Genomic DNA, 23,136 nt, shown 5'->3' on the forward strand with positions numbered 1-23,136 from the left:
GGTGTTAAATTTTTTATTATTATAATCTTGAATTATCTATTTTAGTCCAGTTGCCAATTATTATTTATAATAACTACTAGGTCTGGTTTTGAAATCCCTCTTTCCATTTCATTAAAAAAAAAAAAAAAAATGTTTCACTCGGACTTTAAATGGTGAAGCATGGAATTAGAGAGAATATTAGGTCTCTATTGAATCCTCTTCTGATCTTATCAAAAAACTTAAAAGAAAAAGAAGTTTCACATGCCCTCTAAGGGATTAGAAAGAAAAAAGCCTAAGTTTAAAAATACAATTTACTCTAAATTCGATTGATAAAGTTTTTCAGATTGACTTCCAATGTTGTAATTTGATGGATGCAAGAATGTGGCTAAATTTTGATTATTACAATATTTGGACACAAGGAAGATAAATTATTATTATTATTTTTTTTTGCTGTAGAAATAAGTTCTATTGGCAAAAAGTTTCTAGCTGAATTGGCCAACAATTTGTTAGTTCTGTTTCCATCTATTTCTACTAGCTATCTGAAATCTGCAGTACCAATTGTACAACTCTCTAAGATGAAAAACGTTCCTAATATTTACTAAACAAGTACGAAAGATCATTTATTAATGTTGTAATTAAATATGCTTTTTAAGTATGAAAGACCCTATTTCAGACAGAGCACGGATCATCTAGATTGGTGCTTAACAGAATATGCCCTACAAAATTTTTATATTAACAAATGAAACAGTACCTGCCTCTGTTTCCCTTTTTTTTTTTTTTTTTTTTTTTTTTTTTTAGTGTTTCACAGTCCATCATTGTCTCCTAGTCCAAAACCGTGTTTTTATTTTTTCATGGCTTGGCCATCTTTCCCAACTCAATATTGACTTCCGATTGCGTAATTTGATCGATACAAGAATGACTTTTCCAACAATATATACTTGTGGTAATAAAGTAATGGTCAAGTCTTTAATCTTTCTTTTTTCTTTACAATGTTTTCCTTTTGACCAAACCATATAGATTAGAGTGTGACAATTACCAAGCTTTTTCTGATTTTCTTCTTTTAAATTGTCTTATTTGTTATCATAATATAGAAGTATCTGCTTTAATTTGCTCAACTTTCACGTTGGACAACATAGTTGGCAATGAATACTCATGATAAGTCATAAATTTTGGTATCCAGATCTAACTGTTGAAATCCCGTTCTTTCCAACTTATAAAATAAATAAATAAATAAATAAGTAAAACTTGACGCGGCCACTAATATTGAAGCATGGAATTAGAGAGAAAAAACAAAATTTGAAAAAATGATCACTCTCAATTCAAAAAAGTTGTTATCTGATCAATGCAAGAATGACTTTTTTCACAATATATGTTTGTGGTAATAAAAGTTACAATATTTTCTTAACCACAAACCATATAGACTATAGGATGATGATTACCAAGCTTTTTCCTATCTTTTTTCCTTTAATTATTGAATTTGTTACTATAATCTTGAAGTATCTTACTTTATTTAGCTTAATTTTCACGTCGGATAGCTCATTTGATAATGATTTTTGATGATAATTCCTGATCTTAGGTTCAAGATTTGGTGTTAAAATTTTTTTTAATATAATCTTGAATTATCTATTTTAGTCCAGTTGCCAAATATTATTTATAATAACTGCTAGGTCTGGTTTTAAAATCCCTCTTTCCGTTTTATTAAAAAAAAAAAAACAAAAAAAGGAAAATTTTTCGCTCAGACTCTAAATGGTGAAGCATGAGAGAATATTAGGTCTGTTTAGAAATCCTCTTCCGATTTTATCCAAAGACTTAAAACACAAAAAAGTTTCACATGACCTCTAAGGGACTAGAAAGAAAAAGCCTAAGTTTAAAAATATGATATACTCTAAATTCGATTGATAAAGTTTTTCAAATTGACTTCCAACGTTGTAATTTGATGGATGCAAGAATGTGGCTAACTTTTGATTATTACAATATTTGGACACAAGGATGATAAATTATTATTATTATTATTATTATTATCATTTTTCTATAGAAATAAGTTCTATTGGCAAAAAGTTTGTAGCTTAATTGGCCAACAATTTGTTAGCTCTGTTTCCATCTATTTCTACTAGCTATCTGAAATCTGCAGTCCCAATTGTACAACTCTCTAAGATGAAAAACGTTCCTAATATTTACTAAACAAGTACGAAAGATCATTTATTAATGTTGTAATTAAATATGCTTTTTAAGTATGAAAGTCCATATTTCAGATAGAGCACGGATAATCTAGATTAGTGCTTAACAGAATATGTTTTTCCCTACAAATTTTTTATATTAACAAATGAAACAGTATCTGCCTCTATTTCGTTTTTATTTATTTTTTATTAGTGTTTCACAGTCCAACATTATCTGCTAGTCCAATACCGTGTTTTTATTTTTTCATGGCTTGGCCATATTTCCCAGCTCCATTGTTGCCTATAAAACTGACCTCCGTTTCCCTCCCTAGTCCCACCATCAACATAAAACACTAATTTCCTCAAAAAACAAAACATGGTGTTTCTACCGCTGCTTCATCTTCTTCTTATAGTCATCACTTGCTTCGCTTATTTTGTGCAGCCACTTTGCCATAATGATGACAGCGTTGCCTTGTTGGAGCTCAACAGCAGTGTTATTATTGGCAAGTTTGCTTCTAAAAATCCTTTTGCATATCCCAAAGTTTCATCCTGGAGACTAGAAGGGAATAGAGATTGCTGCTCATGGGATGGCGTAGAGTGCGATGCTGACACAGGTCGTGTCGTTGCTCTAGACCTTAGCAGCAGTTTCCTTCATGGTTCAATAAACTCCACCAGCAGCCTCTTCAACCTTACTCAACTTCAAAGGCTTAACCTTGCTGATAATGATTTTAACTTCTCTCATATCCCTTCTGCAATGGGTCATCTTTCAAGGTTAACATATCTCAACCTTTCTCATTCATCTTTTTGTGGTCAAGTTCCATTTGAGATCTCAGGACTCTCAAATCTGTCTTTCCTTGATCTGTCTTACAATGATTTGGAATTGAAGAGTCCAAATTTGAGTAGGTTGGTTAGAAATTTAATAAAGCTGAAACAACTTCATCTTACTTATGTTGATATATCCTCCACAGTGCCTAGCTTTTTGGCAAATTTCTCTTCATTAACGTCCTTACTTCTAAGTGATTGCGGATTGCAAGGTGAGTTCCCAAACGGAATTTTTCAACTTCCAAACCTACAAGTTCTTAATTTGAGGAACAACCGTGGTCTTACTGGCTATCTACCTGAATTTCACTCTAATAGTTCTTTTGAGGTATTGCTACTTTACAACACAAGTTTTTCTGGAAAAATACCCACTTCCATTCAAAACCTTCATTTAATGCTTCAGTTAGATTTTGGAGCCTGTAGGCTTTCAGGGTTGGTTCCATCTTCGCTTGGTAAACTAACCAGGCTTACTTTGTTGGACCTTTCAGAAAATAATTTTGAGGGAAATCAATTCCCTTCTTTTCTTCAAAACCTCACCCAGCTCACCACTTTATGGCTAACAAAATGTCAGTTAACGGGTGAAATTCCAGGTTGGCTTGGAAAACTTACCCAATTAACTTATCTTGGACTTTATATAAATAATTTGCATGGTCACATCCCATCATCCCTTGGTAAACTAACAAGCCTCACCTATTTGGACCTTGCAGTAAACGATTTTGAGGGTCAAATCCCTTCTTTTCTTCGAAACCTCACCCAACTCACTGTGTTATTGCTTGATGATAGTCAATTCACGGGTGAAATTCCATCTTGGTTTGAAGCTTTTACCCTTTTGAATCATCTAAATCTTGGAATGAATAAATTGCATGGTCTTATCCCATCTTCCCTTGGTAGACTAAGTAGCCTCACTTATTTGGACCTTTCAGCAAACAGTTTCAAGGGCCACATCCCCTGTTTTCTTCGAAACCTCACGAACCTTGAATACCTTTCTCTTCATGACAATGAATTGAGTGGCACATTGAACTTTGACATGTTTCTTGGCATGAAAAATCTAAACACGCTTTTATTAGGGCGTAACAAGTTGTCTAAACTTGTCCACACTAGCAAAATGAATGCGAATGTTCCAAGGTTCCAAAGTTTAGACTTGAGTTCAAGCAATTTAACCAAATTCCCTGATTTTTTAAGGTATCAAGATAGATTAGAGTGGTTGGCTTTATACGGAAACAAGATACATGGTGAAGTACCCAGATGGATATGGAACATGAGCACAGAGACAATGGCCAATGTGGACATTTCTGACAACTCCTTGACAGGCTTTGAACAAACTCCAGTTTTCATCGCTTGGGTTCACTTGATCAGCTTAGATCTCTCATTCAACAAACTAAAAGGCCAGTTACCGATTCCTCCACCGTCCATCGTGGACTACCATGTCTCAAACAACAAACTGACCGGAAAAATTTCTCCCTTCTTCTGCAATCTGAGTTCCCTTCTAGTGCTTGATTTGTCTAATAACCAATTGACAGGTAAGCTTCCACAATGTTTGGAAAATTTCAGGAATACTTTACTGGTCTTGAATATGAGTAACAACCATTTTCATGGTAGCATTCCCCAATTGTGTCCAAATGGAAGCAATGTGAGAATGATTGATCTAAGCCACAATCAGTTTCAAGGACGTTTACCACAAATGTTGGCCAATTGTACGATGCTGGAAGTTCTCAATCTCGGGAACAATCGATTCAATGATGTTTTCCCTTCATGGTTAGGGACTCTTCCAAACTTAAGGCTACTTGTACTTCGATCCAACAACCTCCAAGGAGTGATAAGGAAACACAGCAACCCTGGTTTTTCTAGTCTGCATGTTTTTGATATCTCCAATAACAGTTTTAAAGGTGAATTGCCATCTGAATTCTTTAAAAATTTGAAGGCCATGAGATTTAAAGATGCTGCCAATTCATCGTATCTGGTGGCAAACTTTAGTTTTGTTGTAAAGGCCGTTCCATGGAGGGATGAATTTGCTTACTCAATAACCATAACAAACAAAGGCAGGGTTATGCTTTATGAGAAGATCCAAGAAGCTTTTGTAGTCATTGACGTTTCAAATAACAGATTTGAGGGATCAATTCCAGAGAGTTTCGGTATCCTACAAGGGCTTCATGTGCTTAATCTTTCGAACAACATTCTCACTGGTAAAATCCCATCATCCTTTGGAAGCATAACAAATCTTGAATCACTTGATCTTTCAAACAACAACCTCTCAGGACATATCCCTACACAACTTGGACAATTGACATTTCTTGCTGTCTTTAAGGTCTCTTATAACCATCTGATTGGACCTATACCCCAAATGAACCAACTTATCACATTTGATGTCAGTTCATATGAGGGGAACCTGGGATTATGCGGAATTCCATTGCCAAAAAAGTGTGAAAGTTCAGTACCTCCTTCAGGTTTTCAAGATGAACAAGATTCAAACTCTGCATTGGAGCTTTATTGGATGACAATTGTGCCAGGATATGTGAGTGGGCTAGTAATTGGAGTGGTTATTGGGCAGATATTTGCAACCAAGAAGCATGACTGGTTTGTGGAGACTTTTGGGCAGGCGAAATTAAAAGGCAGAAGGGTGAAAAGGGGTCGGCGAAGAAGGTGAAGTGTAGGCAATATGTCATAATAACATGGAGTTTCCTAATTTCCTTGTATATTTTAGTAGTGTGTACCATTAAGATATTGGGTGCTTATTAATAATAATAATAATATCATTATTATATTATTTTTATTTTTTATTTTTTTATTTTTTCGCATGCAAGAGTATTTCATTTCTATTCGTCTGATGGAAACTACGTCCTGCAAAAGCAAACCAGACACTTTTATTTATCTAATGGATTTACCATCAGAAATTAATTACATGTGTAGGACTTTCAAAATGAAAAATGACTTTGGTTCTGTTTCACTCCTTTATATGGATATGAAGTATGCTCTCACCCAGTGGAGACCTGCGAAACTTGTTTGGACAAGGGAAAAGTTGGTCTTCCAGTCAGTTTTTTTTTTTTTTTTAATTATTTTTCAAAATTATATCTGTAATTAACATTGAGATTATTTGATTTAGGGGTGGGCTCGGTGCGGATTGGTTCGGTTTTTGGGGTTTTTTTAAACCTAACCGACCAATTCGGTTTGGGTTGGTTACATAACCGAACCGAACCGAACCCAATATACAATCCGAAATTGACCGAACCGACCATATTTGATCGGTTTGGGTTGGATTTGCGGGTTGGGCCAGTCTGGGCTTCGTGTTGGGCCTCAGCCCAAATTGTATATATATATATATATTTCGAATTTGGTATTTTTTGGACAAAAATTGTATAAAAAAATTTTTAGGCCTTTTTAATCATCAATCTATATTTTAAATTAGATATTCTTTTCAAATTATTCTTTAAATTAAATAATTTTAACATACATCCATCCACCTAAACAAAAATACCAAATAAGTTAATTATTAAGCATCAAACATATTAAATAATACAACACATAATCATACAACTATAATACAAATCTACAACTACCACCACCCAATTATAAACCATACATCAACAAATAAAGTATATAACAAGTCTACAACCATTATTAGCTACAAAATAAAATACAACCCATATTTGAAATCTAAAATTTTAAAATAAACTTATAATTAAATAAACTAATAATCCATAAAAATAAAAATTATTTTAAATATTGTTTTCTTCCACATTCTCCATTGCATGAAAAGCCACCAGCAGTAACCACAAGCTCACTACCTCAATAAACCAAATTCCATTCATCCTTCAACAAACATTAAAATTATAAATAAACATTAAACATTAAGCATTAAATGTAAAGAATTAGCAATCAATAAACATTAAGTGTATTACTAAAATATTATCTAACTTAAAAGATAATTGATGATTTGGAATTAACAACAAACTTACCAAGTAATCATATATCAATTAGGTGGAGGTAAACTTTGTTTTGTAACCCAAGATGCTCCTAAACAAATTAAAATATGATATTAGATTAATTAGTAAGCTAAAAGAAGTTGTAAATATTACTAAAAAATTCTAAAAACTCTAAAATAGATAATAAAAATAAAATTACAAATAATAATAATAAAAAAAATTCTTACCCGATTCAATAGAATCATAATATGCGACATCTTCTATTGGTATTTCAACTCTATAATCATACGTCATAGGCTTTGATTGCAACCAATTTTGAGAACAAATCAAAGCCTCCACCATTTTTGGACCCAATGAACTTCGGAATGCATCAAGAATATGCCCTCCGGTACTAAAAGCAGATTCGGATGCTACTGTAGAAACTGGAATGGCGTATACATCTCTTGCAATTTGAGATAAAATTCGATATTTTGTCCAATTATTTTTCCACCAAGCCAAAATATCAAATTTCTCACTCTCCACATCCTCACATGGATCAAACAAAAATTTATCAACCTCATTCTTTATTTCCAATACATTTTTTTCCATTTTTCTTTTTTTAAATTGTGATTCTTTCAAACGCCGACGATCATCTATGCTTCCATCATCCAATGAATCCATCATCATCCCACTTTGTTGTGCTTGCATTGATTGACCATCATTTGAATTTGATACTTTAGAACTCCCATTCATAGAATCAATTTCCTTATAGAAGTTGTAAAGGTTAACTAAAGTATCTTTTACATCCCTAGTCAAAGATTCAACCATACCACTTTCATAAGCATCCTCAAAAAGATATGATACATATTCCAGCTTATATCGTGGATCAAGCACAATGGCAATAAGCAACAACTTGTTGACATTTCCAAGTGAACCCCAATATTTGTCAAACTTTATCAACATTTTCTTTGCCATATCGGCCATCAAATGATTTTGACTATTACTCCATTCAACAAGTGCATTATACATCAAACTCAATTCATGAAAACATATATTAGAAGTAATAGTCAAAGAGGCACTAAACTTTAAGGTAACTTCATAAAAAGTAGCAAGAAATTTCACAAAAACCCTTGCACTATCCCAATCTTTAATTAGAGGTGGTCCGGCTCTCTTCCTTCCTACTTCATCTTCCTCAAAATATCCAAGATAATGTCCATCAGCATCTATCATCCTATCAAAACCTTTTTGATACTTCAAAGCCGAGTTCAACATCAAATAGGTGGAATTCCACCTAGTAGACACATCCAAAACCACGGTTTCTTTATATTCAATTTTCTCCTTCTCTACACATTCTTTAAATTTGTTTAACCTTGAAGGAGATGATCGAACATATCTAATAGCATTACGAATTCCAGCAATACTATCATGGATTTCCTTTAATCCAAATGTCACAATTAAATTTACAATATGTGCAGCACAACGAACATGTAAAAACTCACCATCCAAAACATTTCCTTTCCAATAATTTAATTTTTCTTTCAAAAAATTAACAGCCACATCATTTGAAGAAGCATTATCAACCGTTATTGTGAAAACCCTTTCAATACCCCATTCAATCAAACAATTTTCTATAACCTTACCAATTGTCTCACCCTTATGATTTTGCACAATACAAAAATTTAAAATTCTCTTATGCAACTTCCAATCATCATCAATGAAATGAGCGGTAAGAGTCATGTAATTGTTATTTTGAATGGAAGTCCATGTGTCCGTCGTAAGACAAACCCTTTGCTTCCTCAATGAAAACACACTCTTCAAAATTTTTTTCTCATCTAAGTACAACTGAAACACATCTCTAGAAATTGTTCTACGAGATGGCGGTTCAAACTTAGGGTTCAAAGCATTACAAAACTTTCTAAACCCTTCTCCTTCAACGTGGCTAAATGGTAACTCGTCCATGATGATCATTTCTGCACATGCAAGCCTACATGCCTCTTTACTAAATGTTGTACTCATAGAGACCAAATTGCTACTACCACTTTCAAATGAAAGAACTTGTTGCTTTTTATCCTCCATCCTATTAGGGTATTTTTTGCATTGGTTCATCAAATGGTTTCGCAATGTACTAGTTCCACATCTCTTGGTATTACATGCATAATCTACCCCACAATGTTTACATTTGCACCTAGGATTATTTGGATCATAATCTGGAATTTTTTCAAAATGTTCCCAAACCCAAGATGGAGCCCTAGAAGGTTTTCTCTTTTGCGTTTTATAAGGTTTATCCAACTGTGAAGGTTGAGATTCAGCTTTATCTGATTCATTTAAATACTCTTCCAATTCATTAATATCATACAAATCATTGTGGCCCTCATCCATCTAGAACCTATTAAAAACAAAATAAACATATACATATATGTATATATATATATATATATATATATACAAATATATATACATATAGCTGTCAAAATCAGCAGGCCAGGTTATATTAACAACTTCACAGCAATCAAGTCACACATCACTTCACAATCTCCAAACTTCACAGCAAACAATTTCACAGCCTATGCTTCACTATACTTTCCAAAAGCAATTTTTGACCTTCCCACATGCAAAAATAACGAGAAAAAGGCTAAGTAACTTACCTCCAAATAATAGACAATCACACAATTGTTTGTGATCTTGGAATTAAACGAAGAAAAGGAATGCTATTCGATTTATGCAAGTCACGATAGGCTGTTTGATTTTATCTACAAAACAGGGGAAAAAAATATATTAGACCACAAAGCAAAATAAAAAAAATAAAATTGCAATACTAATTAGAAAAAACAGAAAAAAAAAAAAAGTTTGCTATACACTTCTTCCATCCAAACTCCTGGTGTTAAAACTGATTAGAAAAAACAGCATTCCATAGTTTCCATGTATAATATTTTATGTATTTAAAATAGCATAGATTCTTTAAGTAATGGGAAACAACCACCAAAGGAAATTAAAAGAGAATAAATTCCAGAGAATTAGAAGCTTATCAAACCTGGCACATCTGTTCTACCATTTGGAGAGGAATTAGATTCACTGCCCAAATTAGTGCTGACTGCTGAGAGTTTGAGAAGCCTGTCCAACAGGTGATTCAGGCAAGCTGTTTGGTCCTTGAAGGTGACTGAAGAAGTAGCTCTCTTCCAATATATTCTGCGATTGTGAACAAAAAATGCAGGTTAAGGTTTTTATTCATATTTATCAAGGCAAAAAGTTTTAGTTATGCATAAATAATTTTGAGTGACTTGAGGAAAAGAACCTCATATATAATTATATATAAATATATAAATATATATATATATATATATATATATATGCAGCTTGTACTTTAAGTTTAGCTTGTACATAATTATGAACATTATTATGATGAATTTATATAATAATTGGACAGATACTGCCAAGTCCACCATTCAACAAAATAAGCCATTTGAATCAAACAAACAACAATATAAACACTCTGAGTTACAAAGAATAACCAACAAATTTGCAACCATTCTTGGTGAAGGGGGATTTGGAAAAGTTTACTATGGCCAAATAGGTAAGACTCAAACCGCCCAAGGACATCAACAATTTCTTGCCGAGGTATGCGATTAATTATAAGTAATTCATACAATATCTATTTACATATAACAATTAGAGTCACACATCCTATATATTTTTTTAAAATCCAGGTAAAAGTTTTGATGAGAGTCCATCATGTAAACTTAACAAAACTGGTTGGATACTGCAATGATGGACCTCATACAGCTGTTGCTGTTGCAAATTCTGGCAAATTCTGGCAATCAATAGAGAGAATTCAGAGTTGTTCAAATGTACACTGTCTACAAATGCGATAAATGTCCTTTTAACTGTTATAATTAATACCCCCAGCATCCTTTTGTCAGCTTTAAAAAGGCTTCATTACAGGTTAATGTATATTTTTTGCTTAATTTGAAAGATAGGATAAATACAACATTTAAAAAGTTGTATATGCTTTCCTGGTAAATGCCACCAATTGATAATTATTGATATATGTAAACATAAGAGGAACTAGCTAAAAGACTACAGGTGGAAGATGCTAATCCTTTTAATATTAATAAAAAAGAATCTTCGTTACTGCTTCCTAGTAAACACCATTCAAAATTCAAAAACCACCAGTCTAAATGGTTTTCAAAGTAAGCAAAAACATGGTCCTAAGTACTTTATTAAATAATGGAACATGATATATACAGGGGAAAAACCCAAAAATGTAAAATACAAAATACAAGATAATCCGCCTATACTTAATCACTTAATTGTTAGATATATATGGTTCTGATATAAAAGTAAATAGAACAGTCAAGGAGATTACATACGAGATAATTAGACTCTCTTTCACAATGCTTCAAAAATGATTATCTAAGAAGGCTAGTCCCACTCGTTGCTTAATTAACCCATTTATACGCTTTGACTTTTTTTCCTCAATCATACTCTCACTTCATCACCATTTTGAATCAGTCCTCCAGAAAAGTAAAACTATAAATATTATTTTTCAGATCCACGGTTGCTTTATTAAAACGATTGATTTAGAAACCAGACAACAAATTAATACTACCTCTTGACAAAATGACTCTCAATTAAAGTATTTCTACATAAGCTTCCCATAAATTTTGGAAGTTTATTAATTAATTGCTTAGGATATATATTTATATGTGTGAATGCTTATTTGTATTTATCATCATGACATACATAGCCAAGAAAATTAATGAAACGATAAGCACCAAATTTATGATTGCGCGATCATAAACGACATAAAGTAGTTGGAAGGAAGAAGCAAAAGGAAACAAAACAAGTTACGGATGAATGGCCAACCATATGGGAAGGTAGGGACCCTCCATAAGGAAAAGTAATGGTCATCAGTTTGGCACACGCAGAAATTGACAATTCTCTGTTTTTAACTTTATTTGGAACGTATATATATATATATATATACTGTCATTTTAATCTAGGAACATTTTGGCTGTAAGTCGATAACCAATCCTATAAAATGCTTATTCTCAGCGGATCTACTTGCTCTTACTCTTCATCATCATCATCCTAAACATGGCGTGTTTGACATTGAAACAAAGTTTAACTGGTTGAAAATTCGAATCCTTCTGACTTCTAGGGTTAGGAATTCATAAGTATTTGGCTCTAGCGAGCTATTTCAACATGCTTTGCGTATATGTTTTTTTCTTTTCTGCTTTTCCTTCTATATTGTTTTAGGTACTCGTACTACACGATCTGGGGAAGTATTTGTACAAATTTATACCTCCCACTAAATAAAAGCAAAGGAACTTCTTATGATGAAAAGGTATAAGGAGATAGCATCCACCACACTATCAACTTTTTTCCCATTTTGTTTTATTTTTTTATTATTTTTTTTTTCTGAAAGATGAAAACTGAAAGGCACTTAAAAATAGTGGAGCCATGTTCAGAATTGGAAGGCCATGAACACCAAATGAAATATGATCACTATAATAATCACTAATCAATTTCAATTTCAATCAATCAATAATCACTATAATAATAATAAGAAATATAATGATTTTTACTTGCAGAGCTTGGGACTTGGGAGGGCGACGAGTGGTGGCGAATGGCGATCGGCGAGAGGGCGACGAGTGGACTGGGTCCGGTGCCGGCGGTTGTTCAGGTGGTGGCGTTGCTTGGGAGTTCAATCGGGTGGTGGCTGGCCGGAGGATGCTGCCTGCGAATGGCGACTGGCGACGCGAATGCTAGGGCTTCAATTTCGTTTTGTGAGAATCTGAGATTGTGTTGACTGTTAAGTGCTGTCACTGTTGTGTATTGTGTTTTCATCTTGAAATCCAACGGTGGTAATTAGATGGTGAGAGATCAATGGCTTACAAAATTTCATAGAAATAATTTAATGAAAATAATTTTTGCAAAATGGCTCTTTGGGTATGAAACGGTTCGGTTCGTGTTGGGTGGGTTAAAATTCCTTCCAACCCGTAACCCGAACCGAAAATCTAACATTTTTATATGTATAACCCGACCCAAACCGACTAAACAATAAAAACCAAACCAAACCGACCCAAATTCTTCGGTTTGGTCGGTTTTTGCCCACTCCTTATTTTGACTTTTTGTTCTCTTTTTTCTGTGCTTTTTTTTTTTTTTTGGTTGCTTTAAAATTCTTGTCTATCATTTAAAATGAAAAATATGCAGATTAGTTTCCATACAAAGATTATTGGCTAAATTATCGTTATGAACACGAATCATGCATATATATTCTACCAACTAAGAAGAGGAATCGTAAATATTGTTTTTTTTTTTTCCTTTTTTTGTTTGAAACATCGAAAATATTGTTCGATTGCAACCAAGTAAAACAATTATATGTATGTTGTCCTCATTATACAGGGGAAAAAAACAAAATTAAAACAATTAGCAATTTTTTTTTTCTATTTTTCATTTGCAAAACAATCAAACTAGTTTTCAAAGTTCTAAAAAAAAAGAAAACAAGATATTTCAAAGGCTTATCTATATATATATATATATATATATGCTTTTATATATATATATATATATATACACATTAAATTTCCAGTATCATTAAAACCTTTGACAAATAAATGCTCAATAAATAAATAATCTCTCTAAAAATAAAATTATTTGGTTCCAACTCACTAAATCCATAAGATGATAAATTTTTAAAAGATGTTTTAGGACCCATTATATATATAAATTAATAATTGATTAAATTTTGGTAAAAATAATATATATAAATATATATATATATATATATATATATAGTTAGTCAAAAGTAAGGTTTATCTTACGTTATTAAATTAAGATCTAATTTTGATAACCATTGAATCAAATCAAATATTTGGATTTAAAATTTAGAAAAATTGTCAAATATGGATTTATTGCTATAATAAATTTCTATTTAAAAAAAAAGAACTTGTCAAGATTCTATAATTAATAATTGTAATTTTTAAATTTTAATCTATAATGTGACCTAAAGGCTTAAAAAAAAAAAAAAAAACTCATATTAGACCTCATATTAAGGACTTTATTTTATCCTAATTATAGTAAAGTTCAAATAAGGTTCTTAATATAATGACTAATATGAGATTTTTTTTTTCAATCATTGTATCGCATTAAGGTCGATATTGATATTTAGAAATATATTTATTAAACACAGATTTTAATAAAATTCATTTTTTCTAAATAGAATTTTTATATGTTACTAAATTTATATTTAATCATTTTTTAAATTTAAAATCTTAATTTTTAATGTGATCTAATAATTATTATAGGTGGATTTTACTTAAATTTAACTATATATATATATATATAAACATTTATAATACATATTAGAGAAATTTTACTTAACATTTTTTATTTTTAATTTTATTTTTTCAATTTAGTTTTTTTTTTCTAAAATATGTATCTTAGTTTTTTACTTCTTCTTTATATCAAAACTAAATTCAGTATCATCTTTAATTATTTGTAACTCATACATCATTTTGGACATTTCTTCTTATTTTGTAACGAACAACTGCTTAAAATACTATAATTTGAAAGGTGAAGAAACATTGATTATAATGTAACTGTTATGTGGATCATTATTATTATCGATGATCATATTTATTAAGCCTTGAATGAATATAAAAATAATTTTTTTGAGCTTTTATGAATGTATGTTAGTATTAACTTTTATATAAATCTATTATCTATTTATATGTTAATTTTAAGGCTCTTTATGTACAAATTAATTTTTTACTTTCTATATGCACAAACTAATTTTTTATTTTGTATTTTTTTATTATTTATAAGTTATAAATATCTCTTTTTTTTTTTTTTTAAATAGATAGTTATAAATATGCAATGGTAAAATGAAAAATACATATATAATTATAATTAGTACAATTATTTATTATAAAAATATAAATTTTTTTATTATTATTATTTTTTTAAAAATTTTATGGAGCATCGAGGTAAGTTCCGTTGGGATTAAAAGTGACTTTGAATATAGTGATCCGATGGGAGGTGAAAAGTGGAAACTTTGGAGGAGAGAACCAGAAGTATGAAACCTCTCCCCTGCTACGTTACCTCTTGGTCAGAAAGAAGGAGGAAGGGCAGGTTTTGGAGGTGGAGGATTTGGCGACGGATTTTCCAGGTGCACTCAGGTCTATAACCCGGCGGTTTCTGGAGCATTGGTTTCATTGGTAGCTCTCCCATGGTTTATAGCTCTTAATTTCACTCTTCTACCAATCCATAAAACAGATTGGTCTTTTTCTTAAAATAATCTAATTTTATTTATTTAAGAAATTAAATTTCGTAAATCAATAATTTCCAAAGGACTTTCAATCGAAGACTTTTCCATGGACCTTGGAAATTTTCTGATCTGCTAGGTGTAAGTGTAAGAAGAAGAAAAGCAAACCATTCATCGAAGAAGATGAACATTTTTTAAAATATAAAAACGAATGTAAGAGAGTTTTTATGTAATTTTACTGGAGATCCAGTGTTAGTGTGTGAGATGTGCGAGTAGAAAATTAAGTAAAAAGAACCATCCATCCAGTAGGATGAGATGGGCTTTCTTGATTATTTGGGCTTCAGAATTGAATTAGGATCAACTTTTGGATTTCAAAACAAAAACTTCAAACTACGGCCCATATTATGCTGTTGAAGGTTGGCCTTGATGCCTTTGGTGTGTTTTAGAGGTGTTTTGAATTCTTACTTTTTTTTTTTGAATTTTTTTTTTATTTTTTATTTGTGGTTGAAAAACTTGGTCGTTCAGATATCATTTTGAAGGTTTTCCAACTTTTCATGTAAAGAAAAAAGACTAACTTAGTTCAGAATTTTATTCAGCAAAAGAACTTAGGCAGTTATGCTAATTATATTATATTGTTATCCTCAATAGTGTGCTTAATTGATTTCTTGATTATCTTAGTGGATAAATATATTTTACACAGACATTAGAAACCAAATCAAGGGACATGATCATGCAACATTTCGTTAATAACTTTCAGAATACAAGATTTGATTCATTAGAGGAAAAAAAAAAAAAAAAGGGGGGTAAAAATTCATGCAGATCTCGCGGCCAAATTTATTTTGTTATGATATTTTGGTTGAAAGTTACGAATATTTTATTAACACAGAGAATTTACATGGAATGGTTGGTGCTTTACATATATATATATATATATATATATATCCATCTAGTGCTTAGTGGAGGTGCTTTGTCTTCCAACAAATACGACTCTGCCTTAGGACTTTTCCAACAAGTATTGGCCAAGGTATTATAAACGATGTAGACTATAGTATTTTCTGAATGACAAACGATGTAGACTATAGTATGAAAATTACCAAGCTTTTTCCGATCTTTTTCCTTTAATTATTTTATTTGATTATTAAATAATCAAGTCCACTTTAGTTAGATCAAATTTCATGTCGGACAGTATTTGAAAAAATAAAAATAAAAATTCATGCCCTTTTGATCTTTTTTAGTGTTGTTCCGGCTATTTTTTCAAGAAACAGATTCGAGAGGCAATTGGTTCGCCCGAGAACCACTCATTTCCATTTCTTTTCGAGTTAACTGCATGGAATCTTATCACATACGAGCTGATTCAATGGGATCTCTTCTTTCTATTCCTTTCTTTTTTAATTTAAAGAAATTGCTTGAGCAGGTTTAAAATCTTACCTTTAGCAATGGCAGGAGTCTCTCTTTGTGCATTACCTTTAGGCACCGGACAGTATTTCGGGAAAATATAAAAAATAATAATAATAATAATAATAATAATAATAATCTTTCACATCAAACAATTCAGTTGACAATGATATTCCACCTTTTTTATTTTTTATTTTTTTAAGTGATATTGAGGGTAAGAAAGTACATTTATCGTATAATGTAAGGGGGTTTGTATTTTTCTATTTGGATTGGCCTGTAGGAATTCCTATGTTGGTCAGCAAAATGATTATCTGGACTGTATTCAACCCTAAAGATTTCAACCTTTTGCCTACAAATTAAATTAGAAAAAAAAAAATGCGACTGTCAGGTGAGATATATATGCATCGACCAAAATGTCGTCTCTGAAAATTATCTATAATATTTAATTTTCAAATAAGAATATACTGTTGTTCATTTATAAATTTGGTTATTCACATATATCAAATTAATCACCTAGTAAATTAAAACCTACATTCTTATTGAGAATAAAACCTAAGGTGGTGCCATTAAAATTGAGAATAAAAAAGCTTGGGTTTTACAATCATGGGGGAGTTTGGGTTAGTAAACGGAGTTGATAAGACTTCAAAAGAGACAGAATAATGGACATGCTGGGAGGCATATGCTTCTGATCTTTTTTATTTTTATTATTATTATTATTATTATTATTATTATTATTATTATTATTATTATTTTGGGGCTTAATGCATAACCTATTTACAGAAAAGGGGAAAAAAAAAAAGAATATGATAAAAATTATGAAATAAAGGAATCTTAATTTAGAAATATATTCCATTCAAAATTTGGAAACCAATCGCATAGAGATCCAAACTCTTGAAAAAAATAAAAAGTTAAAAATAATAAAAAAAAAACTTTTCCTTTTATCATTTATAATAATTTGCCCGTTTCAATCGAGTGTCTCAAACCCAAATACAATAATTTACAATAAAAATATTTCCAATAATTTTGTTTATTGCTACATTTTTTTTTTTGGTCATATTAGAGAAATAGAACATTTTCAATGGGTATGTTTAAACACTTTGTCAAGTTAATATTGCAAAAATTAATATGATTCTTTACTTTTGAAGAGTTTGTCAAATATTGCAAAGTTTCCTTAAAAGTATAATTTTCTTCAAAATTTTAACAAGGTTTAAAATATTTAATATTTTCTCGATATTTTCATTTTTTGAAGGGGTCGAAATAAAATTTAAATTCGATATAAAAATAGATAAAATTTCCATAATATCCATTGAAATTTCTAAAATTTTGGCAAAATTTCCATGGAAGTTTCCATAAAATATCTATATAAAATCCTTAACGATTTGGTTAAAAAATATATAATTTTTATGGAGATATTAGAAATTTCCACAGAAATTTCGAAAATATCCGATATTTTTTTTGCTTTTTTTTAAAAAAATTCATAAATATTATTGATATTTAGTAAAACTTTTTATCAAATTAACTTCATTGATAATTTTTTTTTACCCTTTAATTGCTTTTTAAACATTTAGTGATATAAGCAAAAGATAATGAATTGAATTGAATAACATTAATAAGTTCTATTTATTTATTGAATATTGATAAAACAAAAATACAAAGATTGTGGATTATATTTTTGAACCTTCGAAATCTTAATATTTGAAACTATAATGGAAGATGACGATGAAAAGGGCAATCAAATGTACCAATGGATGAATATGAAGGGAATCCTGATCCAAAGATTACTCAACAAGCTGAAAAAAAAAGAATAAAAATTTTCAAAAAATTATTGCTGAAGAAGTAAATTCTAGTAGTGGTGATTTATTTTAAAGGCTTATGAGAGAACCAACTAGAACTACTAGTGCTTCAGCTCCATCAGATGGTACACATTCACAATTTGAGACTCAGGGAATCCTGATCCAAAGATTACTCAACAAGCTGAAAAAAAAGAATAAAAATTTTCAAAAAATTATTGCTGAAGAAGTAAATTCTAGTAGTGGTAATTAATTTTAAAAGCTTATGAGAGAGCCAACTAAAATTATTAGTACTTCAGCTCCATCAGATGGTACACATTCACAATTTGAGACTCTTAGTAGTCACTCTAACTCCAATAGTGATGAAGATTACTTCAATAAATTATCTGAATTAGAAGTTAGAAGAGGTGGTGGCTAAAGGAAATCACCAAGTCAATAAGTTAAATTAAGCCCATTTACTGATAAATAATATTACACACATGCAATACAAGATGAAGATCATGGGAGTAGAGATGCATATCAAAGATTCGATGCTGTTGGAAAAAACTATATACGTAAAAACAAATCTATATTGGATATGTCACAACAAGAAAAAGATTCAATTTTTATAACTTTTGGATCTATGAGTGTTGGAAGTCATTTTCATAATCTTTATTCAATAGACATGTATGGAATGTCATCAAGTAGCAACTCATAGTTACCATCTCAAACTCAATAATTAGAAAGTAGTAATTATGCACATAATCAACTAATATGCAAGATCCATATAGTTGGTATATTAATAATTATATGCAAAATTATTAGGGAGATACATTTTTTCATAACTATTTCTTATGTTTTACATCTCAAAATCAAAATGAGGAATAAACCGATGATTTTCAACCACCCAGAAATTCTATGTGGTATTAAGATGTTATTTATGAACTACAATATAATTGTAATAATCATTTTATATATTTTAGTTAATAAATAATTTTATCATATATGTATTTTTTTGATATATTTTTATTAATAATAATTTATCTATGATCATTAATGCTTATTATAAATCAATTCACTAAGAAGAATATAACATCCATTCAATATTTTAGCAAGTTTTATAATCAATTTGATAATCAAGCTAATTCTAAATTTTTAATAAAAAATTCCACTTTTTAAAACAAATTTCTATCATTTTTTATAACTTTTTTTCGATATTCGATATTTTCCGATATTTTTATAGAAATTTCCATATTTAAACTTTTGATATTTCTATCGATATCGATTTTTTAAACCTTGGTTGTAAATAGTCTTATGTATATCACTCCAATGGATCTATCTAAACACACTTGATGTGGCAACAAATATATATATTATCAAGATCACTATCTATTTTTGGAGGATTTGTCAAACATCGTAAGTTTCTTTAAAAAAATATAATTTTTCTAAAAAGTGTTTTTTTAAAAAGAAAAAACTTAATATTATATTTGTAATTAATTAACAACCATAAGTAATTTTTTATACATTATCATTGGAGAACATTTTAAAATTAATTGTATAGTTATACCACCTAGGCTACATGATATCAATTTCTATACCATATTAATAACAATCGATATTCACTATTGAAAATGCTCTAAATATTTTTATTTGGCATCCATATTTACATTTCTATTTTCACTTTTCTTTGTAAGATTGAGAAAGTATTTTATATCACATGTATAAATTGTAAGGTGTTGCCCATTCCAATTACATATTATATATTATTATAAGATAAAGAATCTTTAATACCAAGCCGTAAATTTTTCCATTTTTTCCCCCCCCTTTATCTTGCATAACATTTTATTTTATTTTATTTTTTGTTCTTTGCTGCATATTATTTAAAGAACTTAGAAATCACTGTGACAGCCACCACTCAAGATCCAAGGATCAAGTCAAAGATCAAAATAAAGCAGCAACGATAATGAAAAACCAGAGCTAGCATATAAACTGAAAAAACATACCAGAAACTCATATAAATATATAGACAAATTAAAGAACACAAATATTTAACGTGATTCGGTTATTAGCAACCTATATCCATGGGTCCGCAAAGGAGAGAGTTTTGAATTAATTGATAAAGAGAAGAATACAAGTATATCACACCCCCACTGTCCTTCACAGCAAGAACAGAAAAGTTTCGGTCTATTTCGAAAACCTTCAAACAATGCTCTGTTTTTGTTCAACCGGAAGAGCACCACTCCCACCGTTCACATATATGGATCCCAGTTTATATTTTCTATATAAAGCAATCTCACGTGAGAAACAAGAGAAGGCACATAATGCTTACACATCTCTGATTGAATTAAATGCCACATCAGCTCATACTTGTCAAAGTAAGCGTCCCAAAGGCTATGTAAGTGTGGGACGTCCCGCTGCTATATGTATGTATTGGCATAAAATTTTCTGTTCAATTGGCGGCCAACACGTTGTTAGTTCTGTTTCCATCTGAATCTGCATTACAAATTGTACAGCTCGAAATAAGAAAAATGTTCCAAACAAAAGATGATTTATTATTAGCAAATGAAGCCGTACATGCCTCTCTTTCATTTTTGTTTTGTTTTCTTTATTCGTTTTTTTTGTTTTTTGTTTAGTATTTCACAGTCCAACATTATCTGCTAGTCAAACACTTCTGTTTCTCCATGGCTTGGCCATCTTTCCCAACTTCCATTGTTGTCTATAAAAATGATCCCTTTCCCTCCTTAGTCCCACCATCAATATCAAACACTAATTTCCTCAAAAAGACAAAACATGGCATACCTGCCACTGCTTCATCATCTTCTTATCATCATCACATGCTTTGCTTATTTTGTGCAGCCACTTTGCCATAATGATGACAGCATTGCCTTGTTGGAGTTCAAGAACAGCTTTATTATAGACAAGTTTGCTTCTAGAAATCCTTTTGTATATCCCAGAGTTTAATCCTGCAGACTAGAAGAGAATAGAGATTGCTGCTCATGGGATGGTGTAGAGGGCAATACTGACACCGGTCGTGTCTTTGAGCTAGACCTTAGCAGCAGTTTCCTTCATGGTTCTATCAACTCCACCAGCACCTTCTTCAACCTTTCTCAACTTCAAAGGCTTAACCTTGCTTATAATGATTTCGACTTCTCTCAAATCCCTTCTGCAATGGGTCATCTTTCCAGGTTGACATATCTCAACCTTTCTCATTCATCTTTTTATGGTCAAGTTCCATTTGAGATCTCACGACTCTCAAATCTGTCTTTCCTCGCTCTGTCTTACAATGATTTGGTATTGAAGAGTCCAAATTTGAGTAGCTTGGTTAGAAATATAAGGAACCTGAAGCAACTTCATCTTAGTTACGTTGACATATCCTCCACAGTGCCGAGCTTTTTGGCAAATTTTTCATCATTAACATCCTTACTTCTAAGGGATTGCGAATTGCAAGGCAAGTTTCCCAATGTTAGCAGATTAGAGATTTCGAGAATAACTCGAAACAGTTTCACAATATTGAAGAACAATCTTACGCCGTTGAAAGCCAATTTTGCAACTACCCATATTCTAATGAATTTTCATAAAACAAAATCCTAATTACAAACAATATTTCAACATTGAGGGTTTACCGTTGGTTTTCTAGATTTCCTGGTGGCGTCTGTTCGTGAGGTGTTTGCGGTGTCCAGTTATGATCTTCTATAGTGGTAGTGGTGGCGTTGGTTTTAGCGATCGATGTTGCATTGCGTTTGGTGTCCGTTGGTGTGGTTATTCGGGTGTGAGATTCTAGGTTTTTTCACACCAGTGTCAATGGGTTTTCAGAGGTGCTTCCTCGCATTCCTTTTTGGCGTTTTGGCAAGCCATCTTTCTGCTTGCTGGTTCATTTTTGCTAGTTAGTGAGTTGTGCTGGAGTTTGTTCGACAGTGGATCCTCAATTTTCTTCGCCACCGCCGTCTTATTGGCTTCATTTTCTTTTCGACAGCCTTCTTTTGGAATGGTCTTAAGTTTCATTTTGTACATTGAAACAGTAAAGTGAAGAGAGTAAGTGTGAGTTTTGTTTGAAAAGAGTTATTTTAGAGTGAAATTTTTGTAATTTCATCAAACTTTGGTTTGTTTTTGAGTTTTGCTGCGTTTAAAGAATGTAAAACAACTTGTGAGATTGTATAGAGAGAGAAAGGGAAGATGAAATACTTTTCAAACCCCAAGAATTTAAAAGAAAATTGAACATGCATTGGACAGCCGAGGATGACATAAGTAAAAAATTTACAATTGTGACGACATATGCCTTTTTGTGGCCCATGAAAGAGGCACAAATCCTACTTCCCCATATTGAATATGGATGGATTATTTATTGGGCAAATTGTGATTTCAAGAAGTGTAAGCTGTTTGCCATGAGTTTTTAGAAAAACAAAAATTCAAGAAGAAGAAAGGGATGAATGAGGCTTAGGAAATGATGTCAACCAATCACGTAACAAACAATCCAGTTTGTGTTTTATAGTTTTTCTAAGATTATTTTATTTTATTGTTTCGGTAGATCGAGTGGGTTAAGATGGGCGTTGGGCTTTAAAATTCAAATTTGGAGCAACTTTTGGATTTTCAAAACAAAAAAGTTAAGGGTTTCCATTTTAGAAAAATAGCAAATTTTTTTATTTTTTTAAAAACTAACCAATATTTTACCTGTTTGGACTAAAGTACCCTTAAGGTGGCTATTTATGGGAAAAACCCAAGGAAAAACTCTGTGTCCTTGTTCTTGCTTTAAAACGAAAGCCTCCAATGGAAAGCTATAAGAAAAAGTTGACTACTTTTTGACAAATTTATCAAATTTCTTAGGAGTGAACCTTTTTTTTTTTTTTTGGGTTAAA

At 31.1% G+C, this 23,136-nt stretch overlaps 1 protein-coding gene across 1 annotated transcript; it reads left to right on the forward strand.

Moving 5' to 3' along the window:
- The first annotated feature begins 2,511 nt into the window (after positions 1–2,511).
- Positions 2,512–5,598, forward strand: LOC112491389 (receptor-like protein 33). The gene has a single exon (XM_048472493.2). It carries the CDS (start codon positions 2,512–2,514, stop codon positions 5,596–5,598), a length of 3,087 nt encoding a protein of 1,028 aa, XP_048328450.2.
- Positions 5,599–23,136: the final 17,538 nt, after the last annotated feature.

The sequence above is a fragment of the Ziziphus jujuba genome, chromosome 4, assembly GCF_031755915.1.
Source record: "Ziziphus jujuba cultivar Dongzao chromosome 4, ASM3175591v1".
In the NCBI taxonomy this organism is placed as follows: domain Eukaryota; kingdom Viridiplantae; phylum Streptophyta; class Magnoliopsida; order Rosales; family Rhamnaceae; genus Ziziphus; species Ziziphus jujuba.

Coding starts and splice junctions, on each gene's coding strand:
- LOC112491389 (XM_048472493.2), top strand. CDS start 2,512: ATGGTGTTTCTACCGCTGCTTCATCTTCTTCTTATAGTCATCACTTGC.